We start from the raw sequence: 24,091 nt of genomic DNA on the forward strand, positions 1-24,091 counted from the left end.
ATACCAGTGAGTGTTGCGACGAGGTGGTACTGAATTATTCAATTAATTCAATTAACAGGAAAATGGGGTTAAGTGTTTTTGCTTTGGTTTTGTTCGCGATTTCCGCCGTGTCTGGTGAAAGTGAGTATGTTTTTTTAACAGAAATATTATATTAGCTTATAGTTTGCACTGTAGATAAAGAATGGAATTCGAGAACAGAAAGATGTTTAATATACGAAAGAAAAACCTTTAGTAGCAGTAAAAGCTCTTTGTGGAAGAATTCGTCCAGTGCAGTACTGTCACCTTACTATTTCTACCACTAAGCAGTAATGTGAGCATTACTGTTTATTCCAGTTTTGAAAGGTAAGAGTGCTGGTGAAATTACAGGCATCTGGGACTTGTCAACTTATGTCTCAGGGCGATGACGGACGCAGTGGAAGTGCCCGTCAGATCTGCGATTTAAGGCTCTGGAACTGCTACGGACAAGCGTGTCCGTAGCAGTTCTTGCGTACTTGGTATCATAATACAAAAAATACCTTTACACTCTCACTAGAGAGAAAGGCCGCCCTCAATAACTAAGATTTTTTTTATACTGCTCATGTTCAGTCAACACTAAGCTGGAATTTACATTTCAAGTTTTAAGTTAAGTCTAAGCCACGTACGAAGAAATACGTAGAATTTACCAATGTTTTAAAGTTGCCAGTCCGCTATATTGGTTTAGTAAGAAGAACAAGAAGACAAAAGCCTTCTAACCGTGCGTGTTGCCAGCGATAACCTACGACTCTGAGACGTGATCGCTTACTATGGGCATCATAAAAAAGTTCAAAGTCACTCACGAACTATGGAGCAAGCAATGCTCGGTATTTATCAATGTGATCGAATCAGAAATGAAGAGATCAGTAGAAGAACGAACGTCACCGACATAGCTCAAAGGATTAGCAAGTTGAAGTGGCAGTGGGCAGGGCACATAGCTCATAGAACTGATGGCCGTTTCAGCAAATTTAAAAAAATATTCCACTATTTAATTTAAAGAAAATATTTTATTTAAATTTGCTGAGTCGAGAGAGATCGAAGTCGGTTCATAAATGCACACGAAAAATAATTTCGTATTAAGCACCTCTTCTCTCTTCCGGAGACAACCGGTACAAATTTGCAAGTTTCTAGTTGCGGCATTAAAAATTTATTTAATAACGCACTTCGGCATTCCAAAACTGAAGTCGATTGCCGAAACTCTCAACTGGAGTTACGTCTACGTGGTTTCTTGAAATTATATGAAAAACGTCAATAAACAGCAAGCTGCGGGTTGCCAGTTGTCGAAACTCAATCATCAAAGTTGCTCCATCTGAGCAGCGGCAAAAACTGTATTCAGCGACGTCTCAAGTTGTAGTCTCAAAAATATATCTCATTATATTTAAAGCAACAACAGCTGCAGAGGAGCATAATAATTACTTGTCATAAGCACCCGTATCCACTTGAAGTAATTGCCAAGCGTCAGACCCAGTTATAAACGGATGTTTCAAATCTATACGATAGTGTAACACTAGAGTATTAATACGTTTTGTAAAGAAAAAGAAGAAGATAACGGAAGCCGCCTATGCATAGACGCGAGGCCTATTTATTTAGGAGCTTTTGTACAATGTATATGTATATTCCATCGTATTCTAAACTATAGCTTACATGTCTGAACAGCGCTGCTGGAGAGCCTGTTCAACAAATAGTAACAGTCTTTTTATCTGTTTCGTGTGGGGATTGCTTAGTACCTATACAATTTATAGCACCTACGGATGTTCGGTTGATCAGAGGTTTCTCATCAACGCCGCCCTCTATTGCTCGTACCGCTCACGTTGTTCTTTTTTTTCATTAAGAAAGCAAAACTGTTTAATGGAACGTGTCCGGTTCTCATCCTTAGTGCGATAACAACTATTTTCTTACCATAATTGCACTCTGCAAATCAAGGGAAAAGAGGAGACTGACACTGAGTCGTGCGATACCAGATACCTTTTTCCCTCGATCTGGGGGGCTACACTCGATCTCCGCCCGACATCCGTCCGAAACAATTACTGTCAAATAAGTAATATTCGACAAAATTAAAAGACAAGTATCCAGTATGCAGCTTCATTCGCAACACGTGTCTTTTCATTTGGTCAAGTATTGCTTATTTGACAGTAATTGTTTCGGACGGAGATCGAGAGTAGACCCCCTGATATCAAAATACTCATTCCACATTAAAACTAGCTTTAGTTTATATAGTACAGCTTTCACAAAGAACACAAAATCTTATTTCATTCACTCATAACTCTGACAACAAGTGCTTAAAGATACCAGTGGGGTGATTCATGTAATCAAACCGTTGCGATGTCGTAGCGATTTAGTCGTTGAACTGCTTTTTCCTATTCACGTGTGACGGTGAACGTCAACGAGTCCAATTTGAAGTCATTCGATCCAAATGTCGTTAAAGCGTATTTTCTGGTATATTATTCGAATTTAAATCAACTCTAAACGACACGTCATATGTATTCTGCTAAAATTTTGACAGTTCTTTCAATAGACTTCCGACGACTAAATGTCAGATTTCACAATCCAGGATGTCGTTCATTAGTCGTTACGTTTCGATTCTACTCGAACTGAACGACTACGTAACTTCAACGATATTTTGATAGCTTGAACTTACGTGAATCGCACTATTAGTTAAACTGACGTTGACGATTTTCAGGTATACGTTCATGCAAATTTTAAGCCTGCTGTACAATGTACAAGAACGAATAACACTGCACAAATTACTCGAGTGTAAACCCAATAATAGGCAAATATAGCATGCACATATAACATAGTATCACAAGCGTTTACTCTTTGTACAAACCAATGGATATGATTATTCAAAGCAAATAATGTAAATGTGGTCAAATTAAATTGCAAAGCTACAAAATTGTTACTTTGAGCAGTTATATAATACAGTTTTAAATTTATTTAATGAAAACGAAAACAAATCCAATTCAGATGATCTATGAACTTGCATAACGTGGTAAGCGACACTCGCCTGTCCATAGCAATTGCAATGCCATTCAGAGCATTAAATCACAAATATCTGACAGGCACTGCCACTGCGCTCGGTACCCTGAGATATAAGTTGATAAGTCCATGTACCTATCAATAATTTCACCAACACCCTTACCCTTCGAAACCTGAACGCACACACATAGGTAGGTAAGGGCATTTCTCCGGACGAACTCTCTTCTTGTAAACTGTCCTCTCACAGATATTCCCAAACAAGAAGACAAACAAAAAAGAAAGAGGCAAAGAAAAGAAAAAAAATGTAGTAATGAGTAGTACTAAGTATTGTACTATTCTCAGTACACTTCTCTTACACATACTCCCAATACTTTCGCATGTTATTCACCAACACTAAACATACTGTCAAGGAAAATATTAGGCCAATATCATTGCGTCTCTGATACAGTACAGATATGGAATTTAAAAAAATTCTATCATAAGGAGCTCTAAGGAGCACATAAGTCGTAACATCATTGATATTAGTTTCCTGATAAGGATTGCTAGCGTTAGTATTGATTATTCATAATTGCTATCATATATTAAACCACTCATTGATCCATTGTTGTATAAACAGCGACCACCTTCAAAGCACTTACCTGGTACGTAACGAGACTATTCAATAATGCATACGCTTCTGTAATAAGATTTAATATTCAAAGTTTGACATATACGAAATGTAAAACTATAATGAATGAAAAACCTATTTTTTTTATAATATCAAGTGAAGGGACGAACAAGTCGTGCGCTTTATGGCAAGCTACACGCATTTACATAACAGTTGCAGTGCCACTCATAGATATAAATCGCAAAGGTCTGAGGGGCACTGACGTCGCGCCCGTCAGCCTGAGACACAAGTTGACAAGTTCCATGTGCCTGTGATTTCACCAGCACCCCCCTTCAAAACCGTAACACAGTAATTCTGACATTAATGCTTGGCGGCAGAAATTGTTAAGGTGACAGTACTACACTGGACGTACTCTTTCACAAGGAGTTGTAATGCTACGAAATCACAAAACTTTATATCGACTAATGGCTTATACGGCTCCTGCATACTTGCATGACAAAAATCCATGGTAGTGACTTGTTCTGCTCTTTCTGGTTATCTTGATCTGTTATAACATTTAAAATAAATATTGTATTATTAGACAATATCACATACGTAGCTCCGATCCCAAAGTAACTAACTAAAGCAATTGTATTATGGACATTGAACTATGGAAATTATATATTATACAATTTCCATATAATACAATTTCCATATAATATATGGAAATTGTATTATGGAAACAACGACGGCACCACAAACACCCAGACCCGAGTCAATACAGAAAAGTTAGTTTTCTACATTGACCCGGCCGGGGATCGAACCCGGAACCTCAGAGATGGCGACACCATGAAAACAGATGCGCAAGCCGCTCGTTCACGGAAGTCGTCATTGAAATGATAAATATCAAAAGTGCATTGTGTATTAGGGACAGTCAATTTCGGCTTTGGGCTATAATAAGTCGAATTTTGTATTTATTTACCGTCCGTAATACATACAACGTTTTTCATCACATTTGCGAGGAAATAAATACAATGTTTATTTCTGGTATGAATAATTATGGTTCACAACACAACAATGGATTTTTCAATTCTGTTTAGATAACAATTAAGCGAATATTTTAACAATTAATAGTAGATTGTACAACAAGTGCATAACGCGTCATTTTACCCGAGATGAGTATATCCCGAGCCGCAGGCGACAGTGGATACTTAAGTCGAGGGTAAAATGGGTTTTGTGAACGAGTTATACACTCTGCTTTTCACTTCGATTGCGAGGAAATTAAACAGCAATGTTACAAATAAACGATTATTTAATTAAAATTGAATGTAAAATTACAACAGTTAGACATATTTAATGTGATGGTTTTTTATTTTATGCACTAAAGCATAAAATCCTATTTTATGCAGCGTACATCCAGCATAAATACGAAGTTTAAGAGCAAGAGAAATGAAAATTAATTTTATTAACCGAAAATTATTATTATTAATGAAGTAAATAATGAAGAATTAAATTTACATTACAAATAATGGTATAATTATATTTTTTCTATTTGTATTTTAAAGTTGCACGTATCGCATACTGTCCTTACAATTTATATTGGCCGATTTGCTCATTCTCGTAAGAAAGGACCAATGTCTCTTTCTTATTATGGCGAAAAATCATTTACTCTATTCACGGCAAACACGCCAGACGCACTACACCGCTAGCGAAGCCGCAGCATAGCATGAAATGCATTTTTTTTATACGAAGTGACGATACGAACAAATCGTATACCAGGTGGTAAGCGACACGCCTTTTCCTAACAGTTGCAGTGTCACTCAAAGATTTAAAACACAAAGACTGAGGGGCACTGCCTCTGCGCCCAACACCCTGAGACATAAGTTGACAAGTCCCATGTGCCTGTAATTTCACCAGCACCCTTACCCTTCGAAACCGGAACGCAATAATGTTCACATTACTGCTTGGCGGCAGAAATTGGTAGCAGTACTTCCCTGCACGAACTTTTCACAATGAGCTCTACTGCTACTAGAACTGTACTCTCTATTGTACTGAACTCTGGCGGTGCTATTTACCGACCCGAAAGATATGGCTTTCCTGAGGACTACGGGCTCGACGGCAAGACCAGGGTACAGCGTGCGTCCGGGCCAAGCCCTCCGCCAGTGATACACCTTTGCATTGGGCATCTCTGGTGGACCCGGACTTGAGTGTGGACTCGCTGGGGTTTGGTTAGCTGCAGAGACGGACATGTTTGTCTGCCCCGATTGAGAGTGGCCGGGGCGTCTGTCTCGTGAGCAGCTAGCGCGTCGTACCTAGTAGCGGTCTAGCTGAGGGCCTGAAGCGAGGAGACGCGCGGGGTACGTGAGTTGCCCTTTAAGTTGGAAGCTATGTCCGGACATTGTCGCAGGACACTGCGACTGGCATCTCCGGCACTAGCCCGGAGAGCTAGTAGAGGATAAACTAGATATCCTCCGGTAAGCCGGGTGGCTTGAGAGGTGGAATATTTCTTTCAAAATTAAATGGGAACACCACTGAGGTATCCTCTTTCCAACAAAAAAGAATCATACAAATCGGACAAATCGGAGTTGTCGCGTAACATACATACAAAAACAACATACAGTGAAATTGAGAACGTCCTCCTTTTTTGAAGTCGGAAAAAAAAACATTATTTGCCAAACGACTGCCAACAATTATAACAATATTATGTGACAAATTAACACCGTGTTGCTAAAAAAGGAAGTAAATTAAAAATCACTTGCCGAATTTTAGTCACGCTAATTTCACGACGTGCCATTCGACGCGCATAGACTTGCAAAGAAACGCCTAAACTTCAATTAGGACATTACATAAAACGTCCCAGTTTAATTAAATCCCTAAACTCTTTCACAAGGACCTCTATTACACATGAAGCGGCTTGTTTATTTTTCAAAAGATATCTAATTTTATTGCCTAAATATAGACATTTCTAGAATTTTATTAATTGCATAACAGCTGGAACAGATCAAATTAACTGTTTACTGAAATATAATAAATCAAGTAATTTATTATCCATTGTAATCTTTATTAGACAGATTAAAACTCGTGAAATTGACAACATGCATATTATGACGTGGATTCCTTTATGTAACCACTGATAACTCAAAAAATATATATTTTTTAATTTATAACATGGATTCGTTTACTTTTTCCTGTTGTGAGGTATTAGAACTTTATCTTTTTAAGTTTTTAACGTACGCAATAACGCACACTACCTCATATTTTGCTTATATCACTAATGGCGTAACTTACAATTTTCACATCAAAAGTTAGCTACGTATTTGAAACGTATTTCAGTATTTTGTTTTCTATTTTGTGACACAAACAATTCATGTTCGTCTTAAACTTTGACTAACATTCATACATTCTTTCATTAAATGTACGCAATAATATGATAAATAACATTGTGCCACTATATCAACTACCTGGGGACATAATTATGAGCTTCTATGGTACCAGCCAGATTCCATGCAGTTCTGAATTGTTTGAATTCGTATCACGACCAACAAAAAGTTGAACGGGAATTGCGTGTCAAGATGATGAGTTTTACTTTTAAAAATTAATTATTGTCTCTGGAATGCTAATGACAGGCTTTTTCTGCCGCGAAACACTAATGTAAGCGTTACTGCGTTCCGGTTTTAAAGGGTGAAATTACAGGCCGATAATGGAGCTTGTCAACTCATGTCTCAGGGTGACGAGCCCAATGGCTGTGCCCCTCGAATCTTTGCGGTTAAAACTCTGAGTGGTTCTGCAACTGTCATAAATAGGCGTGTCGCTTACCACCATAGATATACCACCAAGCGCCCATCTCGTTTGTCCCGTCACTTGATATCATAAAAAAAAGACTAAATCCAAAGAGTGAGGTGGAACTATATAATCAATCACATGCAAAAACAAAGACAGCTATCCGGAAATATAAAACGATTGTGTTAGAAAAGAGAAAATTTCCCTTTTCTAATTTGTAGAATTAATTCAACAAATTATGGTACCTAATAATATCGGCAAATTTTAGTCATATTTTATCATTTGTAATAAAACAAAATTACAAGTGTAACAAAATCACATAACAGGCAACAACTCATATTAGTTCCGTCACGCACCGCTAGATGGCATTGGCGTCGAAATCGCAAATTCTGCATCGCGGTGTTAAGATTTTCCCTCGCGGAATGACTACGGGCGGCGATGTGTGTATAATGTAATCCAACTTACGACGCATCTAGCTCTGCTTCCTTATTTGGAACTCCGCTTTAGATCGTTACCGTTGAACCTACTGCACTGTGCTACGCTTCTAGCGCTGCTTCCTATTTGGAACTCCGCTTTAGAACGTAACACGTAGTTGTTGCACCCTGAGCCGTTCCTAATTGGAACGTGTGTACGGGTCCTCGACTAAGTGTCGATTAGGGGGAGTCCTTTCCCACTTCACCATCGACGTTGTACATCTGTGTATGTTGTCAAATAAAAGCACCATATTGTAGACGTGCGCAAAACAGTACCTCGAAAAGTAATGTGATATCACATCACCTTTCCGTAAAAGTAATATTACTCTGTGATATTACTATTACCCACAACATCACACAGTGTAACACACACAACCAAAAAAAAAAAAAAAAACACCGACTAATTGACAACCTCCTCCTTTTTTTGAAGTCGGTTAAAAAAGCGATGCGTTTTAAAACAACCTATAAAACGCATTTCTAGAACATAAACTTGCATTATAAACAAGATCTACTTACATATTACTAGAGAGAATCAAACAAAAATTACGAAATATTACGAACCGTCTGGCAACCCACACTCACCCTGGTTAAATTTTACATTATAAATTGCCACGTAATCAAGCAATGATTAACAAGTTATGCAATTGCATTTTAAATGTCTACTGTTTAATTCGTTTACACCATCTAGTAAGTTGTAAAATAACAAATGCACTCCAAAAATCAGACGTTAATTATAAGTTGTTACATAACCTCACTTTTACTAAATCTCTTATAGCTCTGCTTTCAGTTCAATTCGCAGAATTTTCAGTGATGGTACATCAATACCTACGCAATTAACTGATACTACCTTCATGTTTTTACATCTTGGATTGATTGTATGAAAGCGTATCCATCTCCTTCTAGATTACCAAGAAAGATCGAAATATATTTAACCAAGCACAAGCACTGATTAACAAATTATGCAATTTCATTTTAAATTGTCTACGGTTCCGTCCTTTTACACCATTTAGTAAATTATGAAATAATTGGGGTATTAATACAAACATCGTTCTACTGCAATATTCCAAATTAGATGCATTTACATTGCATTTCGCATAATAGTATTAAACAAACATCACTCCGTGATGTTCTGTTCTAAGCATCACGCGTAATATAAGCATCACGTGTACTGTTTCAGGTAATATCACGCGGGTAATGTTTCGGGTAATGCATCACGCGCGTACTGTTTCCGAGCGATGCATCACGCGGGTAATGTGTAATGCTAACATCACTCCGTGATGCTAACATTACGCGTGATGCTAACATTACGCGTGATGCTAACATTACGCGTGATGCTAACATTACGCGTGATGTTAGCATTACATTGCATCATTGCATCACAGCATTGCATCACGCCGCGTACTGTTTCGCGTAATGGGTGTTAGTAGCGACACCTGGCAGCAGCGCTACGTAACACTACGGCACGGATAGCAATGTCCCATCAAGTAGTAAGTCGAAAATTTGCTAGGTGGCGCTATTAATATCGATATATACCCAAGTTCACCTCGTATGTATAATAAAAGAACGATACATTACGAAATAATTCCTATACGCATCATAATAATTGTTAATTTAACTTGAATGATGGCGAGTGCGTGTGAGACTGAGATACTGTTATGTATATCTCGGATAATTTTCCGAGAGGTTATGGAGACGGGGCAGTCGCTAGTCGGGGCCAAAATTTAATAAGTTGAGGTACGGTTTTAAAAAAAGGGTTGTATATCTAAAAGCCACCTATAAGAAAAATGAGATTTAAGATGATCTCACACAGTGACAAATCCTCCACCAACCACACCATCACCAACTCTTGTTGGCTCCATCGTTTTCGTTCAGTAACTTCAACATACGTACTGTCTTCTCCTTAGTCTGCGCTTCAACTTTTGAGTTTTGTTTTGATACTTGGCGTTGGCAGAAATCAAAGTCAACGTCAAATGTGGGAAAATTAGAGGAAAAATATTGCAAACATTTCCGGAAATCATTTATTTTTCTGAAAAATACATATGATTTTTTTAATGGAAATTTTTCCATGACCCAACACTGAGTGAGATTAACTGAGAACCCCGGAAAGATTTACAATTTACATTCATACTTTATTGTAACAAGAAAACACGTAATTTTTTTGGTTAGCATGCCTGGTGACAATGACAAGACAAGTGATGATATAACAATACATAAGCTATTTATTATTATCACCTTCAACTTTTACATCTTGGCCCAAGATTGTATAAAAGCGTATCGATCTCCTTCTAGATTACCAAGTAAAAAAATCAAAATATTGTAATATTATATTTAATAAAGCATTGATGTCAGTTTAAATTGTTTACGGTTTATTTCGATTACACCATCCACCAACCCACACCAACCACCATAGTAAGTTATTAAATAATTTGGGTGCTAATACAAACATCGTTCTACTACAATATTCCAAATTAGATGCATTAACATTGCATTACGCATAATATTACTATTACACGAGATGTCTCATAAACAAACATCATTCCGTGATGTTACCGTTACAACGTCACTCGCATTACTTAGACTATAAACATCACTCCGTAATACCACCATCACGCGTACTGTTTCAGGTAATACATTACGCGAGTACTGTTTCCGAGCGATGCATCACGCGGGTAATGTGTAATGCTAACATCACGCGTAATGCTAACATCACGCGTAATGCTAACATCACGCGTAATGAGAACATCACGCGTGATGTTAGCATTACATTGCATCATAGCATCACAGTATTGCATCACGCCGAGTACTGTTTCGCGTAATGGGTGTTAGTAGCGACACCTGGCAGCAGCGCTACGTAACCCTACGGCACGGTTAGCAATGTCCGATCAAGTAGTACGTCGAAAATTTGCTGGGTGGCGCTATTAATATAGACATTTACTATATTTAGTTCATTTTGGGAAACTCCCAGAGCACCCCGATATGGTCTATGTAATGGGTAATGTTATGAGTAATGCATATTTTTCCGAAGTGATGCGTGATATAACAGTACCCTGTCGCGTGATATCACCTTTGTAATATTACTCACATTACTTACACATGTCTACCATATTGAAAACCTGGTTTCCCTCTGTCACCCCGATAAGAATTACTACACAAGTCATATCTTGCTATAATCATTATTTTTTATATATACATATATATTTATGTAGGCAGCAAACAAGCATAAATTATTGTGGCTCACCACAATAATTTATGCTTGTTTGCCATTTGATTACAGAACACGAACGCACCTCATATTCATAAATGTTTATTCAATATTACGCTTAACTGAAATTTAAATAGTATAATTTTTAAAACTTACTGTACGATCTACATTAAACTATTAAAATGAAAGACTAAGTCTAAGACTTAAATAATTGATAGATTTAAGGCGTTAGTTGGCGGAAGTCCACGTTGATAAAGATGAAAGTAAATTAATTTGCTACTCCGCGAACACATTAAATGTTCAATCAAACTGCCTCCGTGGCCGAACGGTTACCATGCCGGACTGCCACGCAGAGGTCCCAGGTTCGATTCCCGGGCCGGGAGAAATGTTTGTATGGCCTACATTTATTTCTCTCGTGAGTTTGGGTGTAATTTGTGGTTGTCTATGTGTGTGTCCATGGCACCCGCGACACAGGGTTTCCCTAGTGCGGGGCTATGTTGAGTGTGTGCGTTATTTATTTAAAAAAAAAAAAAAAAAAAAATCGTGCAAAATAGCCGCGCTTGTGTTCAATGTTTTTTTATGCAGTTAATTTTCCCACCCTCTCTTCGCATACAATTAATAAAATAAATAACACAAGCGCGACTACAATCACAGTCACCATCACCAAAAATATACCCAACACGTGTTTCGCGTCTCCACGAGGCATCCACAGGGGCTGTTGATTGCATAATGCTCGGCCGAACGTGTCTTATGTCGCGTACAGCCCCTTGGTGTCTGTGACTATAGTTGCGCTTGTGTTATTTATTTTATTGACTTTATGTGAGTGGCAAAATTAATTGATTTAACCTTCACTGAGTCCTCGGAGTAGCAAATTAATTTATTTCCAATTTTATTAACACTTAAATGTAATAAAACTTAAACTAAAAATGTAATCTTGTAACAAGTCTAAAAATTATTTAAAAAAACAAAAATCCGACTGCAAAAATATTTAGCTAGAAAGAAAAAGCAAACATATTCCCCTCACTGTTCTGATTATTTATAGCCTACGACACTCCCACAATCAAGACGAATCTAACGACACCTCATAATTATGTCAAAATCCATCAAATCGTTTAGGCTGTACAGCGTGAAAAAGAAATGGACATACATACACATGAAAAACATAACCCTCCCGCAGTCGGGTAAAAACTGTTACAAAAACCCGCCACTTACCTATAAAGTCCGTTGAAACTCACTGAGTACCTTTTTTGAAAGGCTTATTACGGTAAATTGCACATCATGATAATATTTGACTATGAGAAAATACAACAGTTTTGAATTGATAACTGAACCTACCTTGTTTTTGTGAGGTCGCAGCTATGAATTTGACAGACAATTCAAGTTGCACGCTTAATCTGAATTGCGGTAAGAGCACTTAGTAGCCCCGCTGTTCTGAAATTAGGGAATTTCCAGTATTCATACCAGAGAAATTAAAATTTCACTTCCGCGTCGGTGTGTCAAAGCCGCATTTATTGAATCTGTATCTGCAAAGACAAGACCACCACCGCCGTAGGCGAAAAAGTGACTCAATTGCTAAATTGAGACGTTTTCGTCCCGAAAATCATCATTAAATTTTTACAAACGCGACTTTATTACTTAGAAAACTTTCTTTTACAATTAAAACGACTTAATCTTGAAAAGGTCGTGACATCTTGCTTAGCTGGTAAAAATGAAAGTTAAGAAAATGAGAAAAAACAAAGACTTAATTCATGAAAGTGACGATGAGGTCAACGATGGAGCATGCACACCCATACATATAATGCCTATTCACTCTCGACTTGAAAAGACCCTACTTATAGCGTTCACAAAACCACAATACCAATCTGGAGGCTAAGAATCCACACAAATTCCCCCATATACATACATAACGTAACACTTCATGCGAATCTTGAGTATATTGACAACTTAAAGGTGGAACCCCAGCCTACGTCAAGTCCCCCGATGGTAGGAGGGGAATGGTGAAATTCCATCCGTGATATATCCATATGATAACAACATATGCAGTAATGAGTCTTTTTTTACAGTGCTATAAGTTTCGGATTAATAGAAAATAATCCCATGTCTTAAAATAAGTTAAAAAAACCGTTGTATTAAGAACTGTGACGATGCGACCTCTTTCATCCACTCTACCAAATTTCACTTCTTCACATAAAATTCTGACCAGTTAAATCATGTATACTAACTGCTTGTAAATTATTATATTAGTAGTACCATTGAAAATCAAGTAAACGAACTGCTTATAAAGCATACTTCTAGATATTACAGGCCCTTTTGGGGTAAGTTCCCTTTTATCATAACTTATATTTAATTTAATTAGGGAGTGTTTTTATACGATTGTAACTATTTTTATATCATTATGTTTTGTTACAGCCTTTACGTCTTTACTTTATCTTCTCTTTTCCCTTCCTGTATTCTTTCTTTATTTCTACAATCAAATTCATGTGGACCGAGCCTTGTATTTAATAACGCGAGGCCCGCATGACAGAACTAAATGAAATTACAGGTATATGGAACTTGTCATCTTATATCTTAGGGTGACGGGCTGAATGGCGCACCTCAAATCTTTGCGATTTATAGCTTTGAGTGGTACCTTAGTAGTACTGCAACTGTCATGGATAGGCTTGTCGCTCACTGCCAAGTGCACGACTTGTTCATTCCGCCACTTTATATCACAAAATCGAAGGCATTACAAAAATTTGAGAGAATCGATTGACGATTTCAATTCAGAATTCTTCTTATTCGTCGGCATTTTGGTGAAAGATTTGCCAATCGGCGTAAGGTTCTCGCCGATTGTTGCCCAAGGTGCTCCCTTCGTGGACCAATTTAGTATTAATGAAATATTAGTAATTAAAATTACAATTAATTCAGAGCTTTCCCCTAATTTCAGAACATGTTGTATGCTACTACGGTTCCTGGGCAACCTACAGATTAGGTCTGGGTCAGTTTAACGTCGAACATATAAATACCGATCTTTGCACCCACCTCGTGTACACCTTCGTCGGGATTAACAATCAGGGAACTGTTGTTTCCCTTGATTCCTGGTTGGATTTACCTGAAAATTGGGGAAGAGGTAAGTCACATCATTGCAATTAATTTCGACGCCATTATTTAATCATGTATTCAAAACGTAATTGTAAATTATAAGGTTTAATGTAATTCAGGAAGGCACTAATTTTGAAAATGAAACTTTTTTTCGGATTTAAAATCATCTATATTTGTTTTCAAACAAATCACGATGCCACACGGACGCGACCGGTGTCGCCATACGAGTAACTCTAAGATTTCAACGAACCGAGTGCCACACGAGCAATGCAGTGTCGTAACGTAACGCCACTAACACACCGCAGCACCCCTCCCCGCTTTATCTCCTGACCGCTCCGTTTCTACGCACCTTGTGGCATGTAGTTCTAATTTGTATGCGGTACAACGCAGCGTCACCGCCCAGGGGTCGCAACGTCGACGCAACGCATAATGTAGCATCGCTCTTACAAGTCCCATGGTCACGGTTGACAGTTGGTCCTTTAAAGAGCACGAAATGTTGGTTTTTTATGCCATTTAGTTACAAAAAAATAGTTTCATTTCCAATGTGTAGCAACCGCGAAAACTTAAGAAATAGAAAGCGAAAAAAATATGATTGCAGTGTGTCAACACCGTAAAAGCAAGAGTAAAAGGTATTATAGCTTTCTATAATTTTTATTTTACACTTTTTTGCAATTCGCACAAAATTTCATAGTTTTTATTTCAACCTACCTTCATCAGTAACAAAAAAAAAAACAAAATCACATATCATGCAGCAACACAAATTAGTTCCGTCGCGCCCTGTTAGATTGGTTAGCGTCGATTTTCCCTCGCGGAATAACCAATGTCGGCGATTCGAGCCTACTAAACTTTGAGATGTAATCAAAGTCCGAAAATGTAAACAAAGGCTACATTTTACATTACATTACATTACAAACAAATTTTGTACGAATAGTGGAACAGTGAAAAAGGCTAAAAATTAATGCAAGATCTTTTATATTGTTTTTAAATTGTGGGCATATACAAACAAAATATTACCAAATCATATTTTTTACCGACTTAAAGGGCAACTCACGTGACCCGCGCGTATTTCAAAATTTTGAAAGATCATTAGGGAAGTTGGAATTAAAGCTTATGTTGAAATTTAAATTTAAATTATTAAAAAATCAAATATCAAACTCTTGTCTTAAAGCATAAAGTTACTGAAATACAAAAAATGAATTGTATATCAAAATTTTGCAAGCTGATTATACATCATATTTACTTCATATTCACACACTGGTTTTTACCTGTTCTTAAAGTAATGCATCCAAATTAACGCTCTTGATAAGAAATTTAATGTAAATAGAAAGATTTGCCATCTCCTGAATAATCACTCTTATACGAGTTTGAGAAAGTAAGGCATCGATATGTTGCTCTGGTCCCAAAGTTTAAGCACTTGTGTTATGGTATAACGACGGTACCACAAATATCCAAACCTGAAACCATATATATTGAAACGTTAGTTATAGATATCGAACCCGAGACCTCAGAGTCAGCGACACCGTGAAAACTGGTGTGCAAGCCACTCTACCACAGAGGCCATAATAATGTACTTTGTCGTTTTTATAATAGAACATTCTGGTCACAAAAAGTTATGCAAGATGTTTTTGGATACATAAGTATGTAAAATTAAGTAATTTTCGTAATGTGTTAATTTATTGCAGATAATTTCGGTAAATTCAATGCACTAAAGAAGATAAATCCTAATTTAAAAACCATTTTGGCCGTTGGAGGATGGAACGAAGGTTCAGCGAAGTATTCTATTGTAAGGCCCTTTTCATTTTCATAATATTGTAACACATTCCACAAAATGTTCTGATCACCTTTTAATATCATTTATTACTTGGAAGGCTTTGTAAATTTTGGTGTCAACCCTCGCCATCTTGCAAAATTTTCAAAAACGCATTTGGTGCGCATTTGTTTATCGATAACGCAAAGATTGAGTGTGTAAGAATCATTAGCACAATTGCAACTTTTATTTTCTTTATTCTGTAAAATCTTCAATCGTAGTCTACAAGGCGATAATTCATCGAAGGAGGATTATGCAATACATAAATGTTCTTTGAACTCTCGGTTACCACCATTTAAAATCACGTTCTCATTTTCCCATGAATATATTACATGAAGACCCTGTTGTATAAATATGATTGCTTTTTTTATAATACCAAGTGACGGGACGAACAAGTCGTTCGTCTGGTGGGAAGCGACACGCCTATCCATAACAGTTGCAATGCCACTCAGAGCCTTCAATCGCAAAAATCTTAGGGGCACACTGCCACCGCGCCCATCACGCTGACACAGAAGTTGACAAGTTCCATGTGCCTGTAATTTCATTGACACTGATTGGCGGCAGAAATAGGTAAGGCTACTTCAGTAACAGTTCAGGGCAGTACTTCCCTGGACGAACTCTTTCACAAGGAGCTCCACTTTTTTTTTATTTTTTTATTTTTTTATTATTAGTAGTTAATTATCTTCTAAACATCTAAGATGTTAAATTTTTATTGAATCTCAGAATGTTTCACCACTATGATTTTCAATTATTTTTTTGTGAAATTACTCCACTAGTTTGTTATAATTATTAATACTCTAGCCAGTGTTGGTAGCTGTAAAGATACCCAACTGGGTGATGAAATACTTTCATGGATTTCTCATAGATGGCGCTACGGATAAAAAGTTGTTGAAAACCAAATACAAAGATCCGACAACAAGAACATTCGCGGCAGAATTCGTAAGGTCCGCTGGTTCGTTGCGTGGCTTAGTTGGCATACCGTCTGGCACGGGTTGCTAGGAGACCGTCGATTCGAATCCGGCCGGATTGAAGGAATTTTTCGATCTTTGTATTAATAATTATCTAAAATGTTATTACGATTTCTTATTGGAACAATTTTTTAAATAAGAAACATTTTTTTAAATTCAGTCTCATTGTACAGTCGCTCTTATTACAATATAATTTGCAATTTGCTTGCCAAGCGTTGCAAATAGCAATTATGGCAAATCCTCTTGTTTCGGAAAGATTTACCTACTCGTAAAGTCAATATCAAGAGGGCGGACTGAGCTGATGGAAATATTAAAAAGCCAAAAATAGCGAAACCTCGGCTCCATCTAAATGTTTGCTCCCATCGAAGTTAAAATCCTGGGTCCATGGGGGTCCCAGTTTTCAATCTTTCTATAAAAGTTTATTCTTATTAATGGACTGGCCGGAAGCTTCAAGGGTCGGCAGATCATGGTTATTATATACATTTTGTTATTGTATGTATCTATTGATATTATATTCAAGTGATTAAATCGTGAATTTTCTTAAAATGTATAAAAAACACAAAAATAAGTTTTTTTATTATTATTAATACAAAGAACAACTGCGTTTAATGCAAATTTTCAACAAAGTCACGAGAGAAATAAATATAGGCCATGCAAATATTTCTACCGGCCCGGTGACAATTCAGCAAAGAAATCGCTCGACCACGCCACGGAGGCAAGAGGCACAAAAGTAATTGAATATCATAATAGTAAAACATCGTGATATTCAATATTACAGTACAAAAATAAGTTGTGTAATTCTGTGGCATAACTTACCTTCACAGATGGCAGCAAATCCAGCTCTTCGTAAGAACTTTGTCACGAGCGCTCTGCAAATGGTCCTCAAACATGGATTTGACGGATTCGATGTCGACTGGGAATATCCCAACCGTAGAGATACTGTCAATGGAGAGGCTGATATAGACAATTTCACTATGCTACTAAAGGAACTAAGAGAAGCATTTAATCCACATGGACTCCTGATCACCGCAGCATTATCAGCTGATAAAACTTCGGCTTCTTTATCTTATGATATTCCTGCTATTTCTAAGTAAGCTCCTTAATAGATCCTTAAGAATGACTGGCAGGAGTTATTTCCCAAAATCTACTGCATTTGCTATTTAATTTTATAAGCTTCAATTTTTTTGTCAAAGATATTAACACGGCATTCATCTTTTCAGATATCTAGATCTAATTCACCTAATGACATACGACATGTACGGATCGTGGAACACTGAGACTGGTCATAATGCGGCTCTTCACAAGGGAGAGAGCTTCGAAAATGTACCTAAAAATAATGTGCTTACAGTTGATGTTGCTGTGGAATATTGGCTTTCCCAAGGTATTATTTATGCTATAATTACATATCACCAGGGCCCCAAGTCTGGTAATTTCTAATCATCTCAGTTGAGTGTCGTTTGTGACAATGGCAGGATTTTGTACTTTAGTATTCTCCTAATAGTTAAAAGACGGGGCTTTGGCTGGCCATCGAGCTTACTAATCAACTGCTTTTGCTGTTATATGATGTTCTGCTCTTCAATAATGAGCCGATGGCACGCCTATGGCGTAACTGAACAAATGTTATATTATATTTAATATGAAAACTAAATTACAGATTAAAAGAGATAAAAATTAAAATATGCATTGTAATTTCCATGGTACTTTTAGTAAGGTATGAATGAATACCATCACTGCCATTCCACGGACACTCTATTGAGACTCAACAGCCATTGCAACTAGATTTCAGCAGAATAACAAATATTATGATAATAAATACAATCTTAGTAGGGCTTAATGGAATTACAATGACCAGTGTTTTCAAGAAAATTTGTAGTTTGTCCTGGAAGATTGGCGGCCACTAGGACTGTAGGTTGTTTGCTTTAAATTGTGGACTACTGCGCTATCCAAACCAGTCTTTAAGATTTTTCAGTCATAATCTAAGTTGCGTCTGTTTTGTTTTCCACGCACTGGCTAATGTTGGATATTTTCCCTTTCGAAGTCTAAAGTAGTCCTACAAAATTTATTTCAGGAGCTCCACCAGAAAAGTTGGTCTTGGGAGTACCAGCGTACGGTAGGACGTTTGATTTGGTCAATGCCAATGTGAATGGAGTTAGAGCACCAAGTTCAGGAGCTGGTATTAGTGGACCCTACACTCAGCAGAGAGGACACATTGGCTACAATGAGGTAAAAATCATCAAACAACATCTTATTTTCATGTAATAATACATCGAATGTATTTTATTCAATTATGCAAAACATGTGTAAAACATAACATTCAAAACTTCAAACTAGAATAACTTTAATCCAGACATCTCAGAATAGTAAACCAAAAAACCTATTTTATTATATTTTTATTACGTTCAGAAATTTAAACTATCACTAAATCACATAATTTTCATAAACAGACGCCTACAAATTATGTCAACAAAAATGTATATGAAAGTTCGCCATTATTCTTTATATTCAGTATTTACGTCAAAAATCAAATTAGCTTAGCAAGCTTCTTAAAACACCATTCATGCATGCTACAAGGAAATCATATCAAAAAGATTTTTTTTATAATAATATCAAGGACGGAACCAACAAGTCGTGCGCCTGATGGTAAGCTACACGCCTGTCCATAACAATTGCAGTGCCACTCAGAGCTTTAAGTCGCAAAGATCTGAGGGGCAGTGCTACTGCGCCCGTCACCCTGAGACATAAGTTGATAAGTCTCATGAGCGTGTAATTTCACTAGCACGTTTACTCTTCAAAACCGTAACACAGTAATGCTGACATTACTGCTTGGCGGCAGAAATAGGTAAGGTCGTAGTACTACCCTGGACGAACTCTTTCACAAGGATCTCTACTGCTTCTGAATTATACGGCTCACATTTTAAGGTTAAGTTTATTTAATACTTATCTAGAGGTCAAGAATCATAGAGCATCGGCTGTACCTATATGACTTTAGGTCCGAAAAAATAGTTTCATATCCATAGCGAAAATTTAAACAGAACTGAACACATAATTATTTTAAACGAATAGAATATAACCACATAAAACATTCAGCTCAAAAGCCGGACTAATCTTAATGGAGTGAGGCGAAAAGTTATAGCAAGTTATGTTTGAGTTAACCATCGTAGCCACTGACACCAAAGTTAGCTGAAAGTAGGAACTTTGCCTTCACAGCGGTGGATTTCTAAATTAAATTCTGTGTTAGTTTAAATTCCCAGTACGTTATAGAAGCGGGATATTTCTTTTGTGTGTCTTGACATTTTTGAGAGGGTTTCTTACTAGTTTCTTAGAGATAAAGTCTTTTACTTTGTTACGAGTGCGACTTTGTATTTCCGGATCGTTGAGTTTCAACTTTAACTTGGAACTGTTTACAGTAATCTACATACTTTAGTTTCTTTCTTTGTACAACGCTAAATTTAGTTATTTTGTTTGCTATACGTTGGAAATCTTTTGAAAAACTTTACATTTACTTCCTAAGAACCATGCATACTTGATTTTTTAATATGACAATAGCCTTTTTCGACGATATATAACTGCCTATTGTTTTTTTATTCAAAGTTCGTAATTTTGTCGCAGTACGAGTATGTAACACGTATCTTCAAATTTTAACATCACACATTTTCGTTCCTTCATGGCAATAAACTTCTCATAAAAGGTAACAAACCTGGCTATGTTACAAATTAATTTACTAATAATTTCTATACCAGGCCGTATGTTACACATCAGGCTTTAGAGAGTCACTACACCAATAATTAATACGAAATCGGCTTGAGCCGATCAGAAAAAGCTTTATATCCACGCATGCAAGGATCGCCGATGTGAAACGCACAAAGTCTTTTTCGCTCTTATTACACGGACATAACGTTTTTCTGACCGGCTTAATGCGATTCACTGTCGATATGTGTGGTGACTCCCTTAGAAAAATTCAATCTGATACCTTCGGCTTTGTAGAGAGTCGTCTCTATCATTCATACCTGTGTGATGTTGCTAATTTATTAATCATGAAACGGAAATGGCTGTTAGTCAATAATAATAACTCATCAACCTCTGCAAACCTTGCATATAGCAGTCTACAAAAGCCCTTAAATTACTAAGAGGAATATTTTTAAATCTGCTATATCTTAAAAAGGGCACAATACAGAAAAAGAGGAAGAAAAAATTCCGCGATCTTTATTGTACAGTAACAATTTTCTATTTTAGTTCTGCCACTTTCTCCGCACTCAATCCTGGGAAGTTCGTTACGACGAAGAAGCCAAAGTACCATACGCCGTTCAAGGTCACAACTGGGTGTCTTTTGACAACCCCAGTTCCATAACCAAGAAGGTGGAATATGCCCTGTCACTGAACTTAGGTGGAATTATGTTGTGGAGTATTGAAACTGATGATTTTCATGGTCAGTGTGGTGAAGACTTCCCTATGCTAAGAACTATTAATAGGGTCTTAAGAAACAAAAATGTTTCTGAAAGTACATCTACACCTGTTCCTAGTAATGTTACTACTGAAGCTACTACTTCCGCATCCAGCTCTACTGAATCAGCTGCACCTACAACTACGACAGGTAATTTTTGTAGTCATTAAAGCATTATAAACTGCCTCCATGGCCGAACGGTTATCATGCTGGACTGTCACGCAGAGGTCCCGGGTTCGATTCTGGGTTCGGGCCGGGATAAATATTTGTATGACCTACATTTATTTCTCTCGTGAGTTTGGGTGTACTATGTAGTTATGTAATATTTACCCGGTTTTTTTTTCTATGGTTTCCCTATTGCGGGACTATGGGCGTGTACGTTATTATTATTATTACAAAAAATATTCAATAACTGCAGTACAAATTCCTATTCTATTAAGTCATTTTAAATATTATTCCAATTGGTATTTTATTACAAATTTGATTTAAGAAGTCTTAATACGATTTCGTGTAGACAAGTGTGGTACTTATCGACACGAAATCGTATTAAGCCTAAGCGTGTAATAAATATGAAAAAGTCATTATGCGTTTCGCGTGGACGATGCGAGAGGAAGCAAAACGCGCAACATCTTTTTCTGACTGACTCAAGCCGATTCCGCGTTACAGTGTGTGGTGGCTCCCTTGCGAAAACTTAATAGTTTTTTTTCTCAATTTTACAAAAATATTTCTGTGGTCTACTGTATTTTTTCTTTTATTGTACACGGCGTCTCACAGCTGGGACGTTGTGACTTTGACCCTTTCGTAAAAATATGGGGTGTTTTTTTAACATTTTCATAAGTGCGATTACCAGATGAAGCAAGGAACTTTAAAAAAGTCTTTAAATGCAGTATTACTTCTAAAAATAACATAATGTCTCCATGAAGTAAGATATCCTATCTACAATAGTAAATGGAACTATTTTGTCGGATCTAAATCGCGAATATTTGTTTTCTCAAACAAACCTACGTTTCTGGCCCTTTACGGCTATCATAATCACTAGTGTTCTCGAAATGTTAATTTGTTTGAAATAAATACACGTGATTTTATCCGAAATAATTAAATTTTTTATTAAAAAAAGCCCTCAAAAGTTCGAGGAATTATAATCTATTTGCCAAGTTTTATTGAAATCGATTACCGGAAAGTGCGCGAAACCGATTTCATTCCCTAGTTTGACACCTTTACAGGTGAATATTTTCTTCAAATTTCAATGGTACTGTATACTGGGGTACCTTCTGTCAAACAAAAAGAATCATCCAAATCTGTTCACAAACGCCAGAGTAACGGCGTAACATACAAAAAAAACACTGTCGAATTGAGAGCGGAAATTAAGTCGGTTAAAAATAGTATCATTCCTATTTATATTCCTATGTGTAACAATAGCGAAAACCTAAGAAATCGCTATGTAGGTACAATATTTAGACGACGTCTGTAATCGAGTGGTTTATACGACGGTTTTCATGTGGTTTTCATAGTGTCATCTTTGACGCCTCGGCTTAAATCCCCGGCCGGGTCGATGGAGAAACTAACTTTTCTATATTGTCTCCGGTCTGGGTGTTTGTGACACCGTCGTTGCTTCCGATTTCCAAAACACAAGTGCTTTAGTTAGGTACTTACTTTGAGTTCAGAGCAACGTAGGTAATGTTGTCCTTCCGTGTCTCATAGCCGTGGCGCTCATAGCCCTATATATAACGTCGAAGAAATATGACTCTTTAGCTTTATGCGTGTGTTTAAGAACATAATAAACAAAAGGAAATGAAACTATTTTTCCGGATTTAAATCGCGTATATTTGTTTTTTCAAATAAATTGACTTGATTACCTTGTTGGTTAACAACCGTGACCATGGGACCTGTAAAGGGCCCAAAACGTTGGTTTATTTGAAAAAACAAATATACGCGATTTGAAGCCCGAAAAATTGTTTCATTTCCTATGTGTTACAATCACGAAAAGCTAAGAACTCGATAACAAACAAAATTTACATTTTAAAATTTCAGAACCACCCGTCACTGAAATTCCAGAAGATTCAATCTGCAAGTCGGAAGGTTTCACTTCGAGCCCAGTAGACTGTTCAATCTTTTACTTATGCGTAACGGGAGTTAACGGGGAACTAATTCCAACGTTATTCAAGTGCCCTGATGGTCTACATTGGGATAATACACACAAGTATTGCAATTTTCCGGATTTGGTAGATTGTTGAAGACGTCGCCTGGTTACTACAAACTTTTTAACAAAATCGAGCATTTAAAAAAATTGTATTTTGAAAATTTGGCATTTAGCTGTAAATTATACCCATTGTTGTTGCAGTATAATAAAAAGAAACAAATTAATTATGGCTCTGAATTTTTATTTCAGTTCCACCTGTATAAATAGCAATAGATATATCCGTGTATTCTTTTTTTTGCTTAGGTACGTACGGAAAATTTGAGCAACCGCTTAGAAGCCTTTGCAATGTGGGTGTACAAAAGAATTTTAAATAAAGTTAAAGTCTCCAATGAAAGCGTATTGCAGATGGTGAATAAGAAATTAGAGGTCTTGAGTACTGTCAGAAAACACAAACTTCAGTACTTTGGCAAATTACGCGTATTGATAAATATGACTTACTTCGACTAATTATGCAAGGAAATATACAGGGAAAGCGACCACCTGCAATAAGACGTACTTCGTGGCTTAAGAGGAAAACAAAGAAAGAAGAGACAATATTTGTATTATATCGGTATAAACACACACA

General features: G+C 36.9%; 1 protein-coding gene across 1 annotated transcript; it reads left to right on the plus strand.

The window, feature by feature from the left end:
- Positions 1-23,664, plus strand: LOC113227455 (chitinase-3-like protein 1). The gene is made up of 8 exons (XM_026460384.1): positions 1-120; positions 13,956-14,138; positions 15,793-15,893; positions 17,710-17,975; positions 18,106-18,266; positions 18,954-19,108; positions 21,119-21,476; positions 23,358-23,664. The coding sequence occupies exons 1-8, from the start codon at positions 63-65 to the stop codon at positions 23,558-23,560; spliced, it is 1,485 nt and encodes a 494-aa protein (XP_026316169.1). The 5' UTR covers positions 1-62; the 3' UTR covers positions 23,561-23,664.
- The last annotated feature ends 427 nt before the right edge of the window (positions 23,665-24,091 follow it).

This window comes from Hyposmocoma kahamanoa, unplaced genomic scaffold (genome assembly GCF_003589595.1).
Source record: "Hyposmocoma kahamanoa isolate Upper Pololo Valley unplaced genomic scaffold, ASM358959v1 210, whole genome shotgun sequence".
NCBI classification, from domain to species: domain Eukaryota; kingdom Metazoa; phylum Arthropoda; class Insecta; order Lepidoptera; family Cosmopterigidae; genus Hyposmocoma; species Hyposmocoma kahamanoa.

Coding starts and splice junctions, on each gene's coding strand:
- LOC113227455 (XM_026460384.1), top strand. CDS start 63: ATGGGGTTAAGTGTTTTTGCTTTGGTTTTGTTCGCGATTTCCGCCGTG. Junction 121..13,955: donor TTCCGCCGTGTCTGGTGAAA/GTGAGTATGTTT, acceptor CCCTAATTTCAG/AACATGTTGTATGCTACTAC. Junction 15,894..17,709: donor GTTCAGCGAAGTATTCTATT/GTAAGGCCCTTT, acceptor TTACCTTCACAG/ATGGCAGCAAATCCAGCTCT.